Genomic DNA, 6,045 nt, shown 5'->3' with positions numbered 1-6,045 from the left:
AATTGAAAAAAAAAAGAATTAAAAAAAAAACTTTATTTATCCCAGAGGGGCAATTAATTCCTGAGTATGGAACGTTTTGTCGACATCCTGTAATTGTGTGTTTACAGCGTGACTCATACATCCTCTGGTCTCGCTTTTCCAATTTACTAGGAGCCTTGGTTGTCTTCTGATCAGATATGTCCAAGTTTCCAGTTAAGTCTTTGTGCTGAACCCAATGCAGCTACAGTCGGTTTATCTAGGTAGTCAGACAGACGAACCTACAGGCGGACAGAAACCTTTTTACCTATTCAGGAAGACAAATAACATCTCCATAGGAAAAGAAAACACACACATTAAGAGTCCAAAACAATGGGTTTAATAGTAAAAAATATTGACTTATGATATGAAGGCTTTTTGAGAGTCGTGCTAAGAATGAGAAGTATTACAGCATTCAGTCTTACTGAAGCAAACAGTTTCTAATCAGAGTGGCATTTTATTCCTCATATTGAATCTGAACAAAAGGGAGGAAAACAGGAAGAATAAAAGGCTATTTTGAATGCATTTCAAAATAAAGTCCAAAATGCACTATTCTATCGGAATAGAAAAAGCACACATCCTTATACATGTCTTCACATCAGAGAGCTCCTCCTTGACTCCTCAAAACTCAGGGACAGAGTAACTGTTCCACTGCCAAAGCTTACTCTGGGTTTATGCCTTCCTGGGTCGCAGTCGTTGCCGTTGGTCTTGAGGCTGATGGACGACGATGGAGAGGATGTAGAAGATCCACCAATGCTGCTTGACTTCTTCCTTGCAGCTGAGTTGTGTTTGAGTGTAGCTTTTGCAGCCACTTTGAAAGCATGTGCGGCTGTACTGCATCTGACTTCCTCGATCGTGTTCCTGCAGGGTTTGAAGAGGATGATGTAGACTTTGTTGAAGAATATGCAGGCCAGCATCCCAAAACTGGAAGCCAGGATAGCAATGACCTCAACAGCTGATACAAACTTTCCGTAAGTACTGAAATATGCAGGTATAAAAGAGATCCAAACGATAAAGAATATAAGCATGCTGAACGTTATGAACTTAGCCTCTGTGAAGTTCTCAGGAAGTTTGCGGGATTTGAAAGCAAAGAAGAAACATATAGCAGCCAGGAGGCATGTGTAGCCTATAAGAAACCCAAGAGCCATCACAGAGCCCTCATTGCAGGTGATGAAAATGATCTCATCAATGTCGTGATTCTTGTAACTGGAAGGAGGTGCATTGTAAAGCCAGACCACACATATCATAACTTGGACAAATGTGCACAGAAACACCAACAGAAACTGCAGATTTAAGCCCCACCATTTACGATGGAGGCTCGTAGGGATTTTAGCTTCAAATACCAACAGAACTCTATTAGTTTTTACAAGGATGCAGGAGATACAGAGGACAAAACTGATCCCAAAAGCAGGCTGGCGCACACGGCAAGTCCAATCCTGTGGCTCACCAATGAAGATGAGCGAGCTGGAGAAGCAACAGATGAGAGAGAACAGAAGCACGTAGGACAGTTCTCGGTTTGTGGCCTTCACTATTGGGGTGTTTCGAAATTTAACAAAGACTCCCATCACAAAGGCGGTCAGGACGACACCGACTACAGCACATATCGTCAACGCTATCCCAAACGGCTCTGTCCATGAGAGAAACTCGATCTCCTTCAGGAAGCAGAATGTATGATTCCCATTGGACCAAGAGTTGTTTGGACACTTGTTACAAACACTGGCATCTGGATTAAATAAAAAATAAATACATATTAGAAAAACAATAATAGTATTAATTGCTCTGAGACCATTTGGTATCTTTTTACCTTTATGATTACTGTACTCTCCATCAGAACATTCAGTACATTCAAAGCAGCATGTTGGCATACTGTCTATGATCCCTTTTCTTGTGCCAGGTTCACAGTCCTCACTGCAGTTAGAGAAGGGCACCTGTGGGATAGAAACAGACAGGAAAAATACAACATGTTCACTGACTTAAATCTAGCACTTAAACAATGGCCCATAAAACGTACCATTATGTTTTAATGCTGGTGTCCAAAATGCCATAATGACTTGCCATCTTTCATACTAGTCACCCTCTGTTAAATACAAATTTGCCATGACTCATAATAAGGGGAATGGGTTCTAGATAACAAGAACAATAACAGGGACAACAGATCATTCACCTCTACCTTCAAGGCCAAAATATTAGTTTCTATTTGCATATTAAGTGGTATCAAAGCAAAAATTAACTTTGGTTTCCGGCATTTTAATTTGACAGGCTGACAACATGGGGGTCATTTCAATGTTGGATCCTGCCCCGTAACCCAGGTACTGACAGAAAAGCTGAGAGCTTGTTTAACTAGCTGATTGCTTTTAATAGAAATGTTCACTTTAATAACTTGACTATCAATTTAATTTTTTTTCTGTTTGTCATTTCATTTAAGCAGCGAGTAGGCTGATATAAAACTCTGCTTCCAGGGAAGTGTTTCTAATATAACTAATATGAGAAATGCTTAACCCATTTTTAAATCAATAAAATCCCATTTAAATCAATAATTCTACTCAACTAGTTAAAAGCTTTATTTTATTGTGACTTAAGAGGGACCGTGTTTGGTGAACCCCCCTGCTTCTTTGAGATTCAGATTTGTATAACCAGCTGCTCATCAAATATTATGACTTACACACTGTATGCTTACACTGCTTGTTCAACAGTGGCAACACAGCAGGAAAGCGGAGCGCCAGTTTTTTTTTTTTCCCTGTTACAGGGTGAGATTTAAATTCAACAAGTTCTATTACCCAGAAGTCCTTGACGATTTTCTTTTAGGCTTAATGACTGTGTGATGTGACAGCATTTTGTAGTGAGAAAACCTTCAGTGGATTTCAGTTAGATCTGCAGGGAACAGATATGACTAAAGGAAACATCACTTCTCAAACCCAATTCCCATTATGTTTCATTCTAGGCTTCAAAAGTAACTGTTTTTCATATGGAGCACTCATGTGATTTTTTTAAGCTCAGCTAAAAATGTCAATAACAATCTTAAGACAGGAAAGGTTTGTGATGAGCTCATGGCCAAAGCTGAGTTTTTGTTTATTTATTGTTGATTAAAGAAACCAGTATTTTCTTGGGAGTATGTCAAACCCAATGCACACCAAAGGTGAGGGTAAATTTATCTTTCTCTAATGGCTCCAAATAAATGGGGAGTGATACTACAGCATGACAGTGTTATTTTTAAAGGAACTTGTGCCGCCCCCAAGTGGACAAAACATGTAATGCATTGTTGAAACAAATCAATAACAAGACGAAACAACTGAGGCATTAGTTTGAAATACTGTAAAAGTTTGACTAACCTCAGACTTGTACCCATTCCACAGAATCTTTGTCTTATCAATGAACAGCTTGGCTCCTCTCTTGGTGTTCATGTTATAGTATCCCACCTCCTCAAACACCACAGAGCCATCTTCAGCAGACCTGTGCCAGTTTATGAGGGTGTAGTTGGCTGACAGGTCTGCACTCTCACCAAAATGTACCTTTTGACCCATACTGTTGGTGTAGTTTAAATGTCGGAGCTGCTTCAGGACCTGTTGAACAAAACCAGACAGTCTGAAAGTCCAAGCTATGGATGGTAAGGTAATTGGATTTAGAGTGAATATGCACAACTTTACCTGCCATGCTTCAACTTTCTTTATATCTGCACAAGAATTGTTAGCAAAAAGTCCATGTCCAGGTGTGCAGGTAAGTATGTCTTGCAGGGCCTGTGCAATAGAATAAACTGCGACATACACATTATAAGAGATCCGAAGATGTGTGTGGTCCAAGTAAGGGGTCTCAACGCTCGTGATATCTTCCTCACCGGTACACAAAGGTCTAAAACTTGTACTGCCATTTTCACTTTCCTGCAGTCTGGGGCTGTCTTCCAGATAACAGTTAAAGGTTTCTTCCCAGAACTCTCTGACGAACTCATTATGACTGTCTTTCTTTGGTTGGACTTGTTGTAAGAACTCTCTAAAGCCATTTATGTTCCCTGCCTTCAGAGCAAAGCCAATAGTTCCTGCAACAACATCAAGATACTCGGGTCTAGCAATGAGAGAGGAGCTTGACCACGCCTCACTGGCTAACCATATGCGATCTGTTATGTTTCTCTTGACCATCTCTTTGATCAAAGGCTCAATATCAGGCCCACTAGCAAACACAACAATAACTTTAGCTGATGAGTTCTCAATGCGGTCAGCCAGAGCCTTGATTTCACGTTCCTCAAAGTACTGAGAAATCAGTTCATTTAGATGGATGCAAATGTCTCGCTCCTCCATCTCCTTCTCAAACTTTTCGATCCCTGGTCGTCCATAGTCATCATCTGAGGCCACAGCTATGACCCAGTTCCACTGGAAGTACTCGATGATGTCTGCCATGGCGGTGGCCTGGAACTCATCTGTGGGGATGGTTCTCATGAAGGACTTGTACTGATTCTTGTTGCTCAGTAAGCGACTTGAGGAGGCATAGCTGATCTGGAAAAGTAAAAGCAAGTGTGTCATTGTTTATTATCTGTTGTCATTTTAAAAGTTTTATCATACACTTATCATCTCATCATCAACATTTTGAAGTATGTGTCATCTGTGGTTGTGGCTGCTTCATGGCACCATAAACTGTTGTAGCAGTATGTTGAGTGCTGTCTTATGGTTAAAATATGATATGACTGGGGAAAGAGTTGTTGCAAAATGATGATATTTTCAAACGTAAACCAAATACCTATATATTCAGTGTGGCTTTTATGTAGTTTCATAATTGTAATATGTTTCAATGCTTTGCTACATTTATTTTACCATATATTGATATCTTAATTGCTTTTATTTATCTCCATCCTAAGCCTTTATCCTTTTTTATAATTTATGTAAACTATTTATAAACTTTCAACTCTTTAAATACATATATTTCATTGCTTTGGGTGTGCATCAGTCTGTATTTTATTTCAATCACTGTAACGCACTTTCACCTGCAGATTTTATTATGTCAAATTATATGGTGTTCTGTTGTGTCATGTCATGTCCTGTCACCTTGTATTAAGTTTCTTGTGGAAGGTTTTACACGTTTTAGTTAATCTAAGTCATCTCTGAGTTTGGTTAATGACATGGTGATGGTTCAGTGACTCACCTGGGGAATGTAAAACAGACCCAGTAAGTTTGCAACGGCTGTAGAGACCGCTGATCCAGCTGCTCCTACGACTGCAATGGTTGCTGGGATGTGATCAGTGCAGTTACAGAATTCATCTAAGTTCAAGGAATCAATCTTGTTCTGGGCCACGAAGCTCAGCGTAGCTTCCAGGGCTTTGGACACAGTGTTGCAGGTGTCAAAGATCCTGTAGCCCAGAGTGATGTTGGGCAGGAGAGTGCTGCTGTTGTTTATCTCATCAATGGCAAAAATCATGGCCTGGAGCCAACGGAAACCACGGAAGTTGAACCTGTGAGAGTGTGGATTAAGATGAGTTAACCACATTAATTCAACAGATCTACTGATAATGAGCGCTGCTGTCCCTACATGAAGACTAGATCTTATTTTACCTGACACACTGTGTAGTTTCAGGCCGGGCTGCGAGGTCCTGGTCTTTGGATGCGACACCAAAGTGTATGGGGAAAAGACCTCCGAGCAGAATATCTCCAGTCATCTGAGCTCTCTGATGCGGTCCGTAAGTTGAAATCACATAACTGGACCCCAGCAGTGTCAGATAATACAGAACGAGCCTCATCTTTCTGATGGTTGGATTATGTTTAACAACTTCTGAGGGTGATGTTATCACAAGTATTATCTCTTCCCATCAATCTGCCAGCTGTGCTGTTTTGTGTCAGTCATGTTGGCACTGATGAGAATTTTGGAAAAAAAAAACAAATGTGTTATTCTTATTTTTAAACAAACCGGCATTTTGATTTTTCCATTTAATTTTGTTTTCAAAAGCAGGACGTCACACGTCCAAGACATGTCCAAAAAGACAACTTTTTCTCATTGTTCTGTTGTTATAGTGTGTGATAGCATCAAACAAACTCCCATCACTGAGCTCAC

The 6,045-nt window shown here is 40.1% G+C and overlaps 1 protein-coding gene across 1 annotated transcript; it reads right to left on the bottom strand.

Annotated features, from left to right (window-relative positions):
* Nucleotides 1–608: 608 nt before the first annotated feature.
* On the bottom strand, nucleotides 609–5,734 carry casr (calcium-sensing receptor). The gene is made up of 6 exons (XM_074672160.1): nucleotides 5,550–5,734; nucleotides 5,143–5,449; nucleotides 3,660–4,499; nucleotides 3,345–3,575; nucleotides 1,820–1,943; nucleotides 609–1,738 (listed from the first exon to the last, which is right to left on the bottom strand). The coding sequence occupies exons 1-6, from the start codon at nucleotides 5,732–5,734 to the stop codon at nucleotides 609–611; spliced, it is 2,817 nt and encodes a 938-aa protein (XP_074528261.1).
* Between the last annotated feature and the right edge of the window lie 311 nt (nucleotides 5,735–6,045).

Source organism: Halichoeres trimaculatus, unplaced genomic scaffold, assembly GCF_033239565.1.
Source record: "Halichoeres trimaculatus isolate MK-OKI-2021-1 unplaced genomic scaffold, fHalTri1.1 fHalTri1_scaffold_6, whole genome shotgun sequence".
Classification (NCBI taxonomy): Eukaryota; Metazoa; Chordata; class Actinopteri; order Labriformes; family Labridae; genus Halichoeres; species Halichoeres trimaculatus.
Note: the sequence above shows the minus strand (reverse complement) of the source record. Positions and strands in the feature narration are given on the sequence as shown.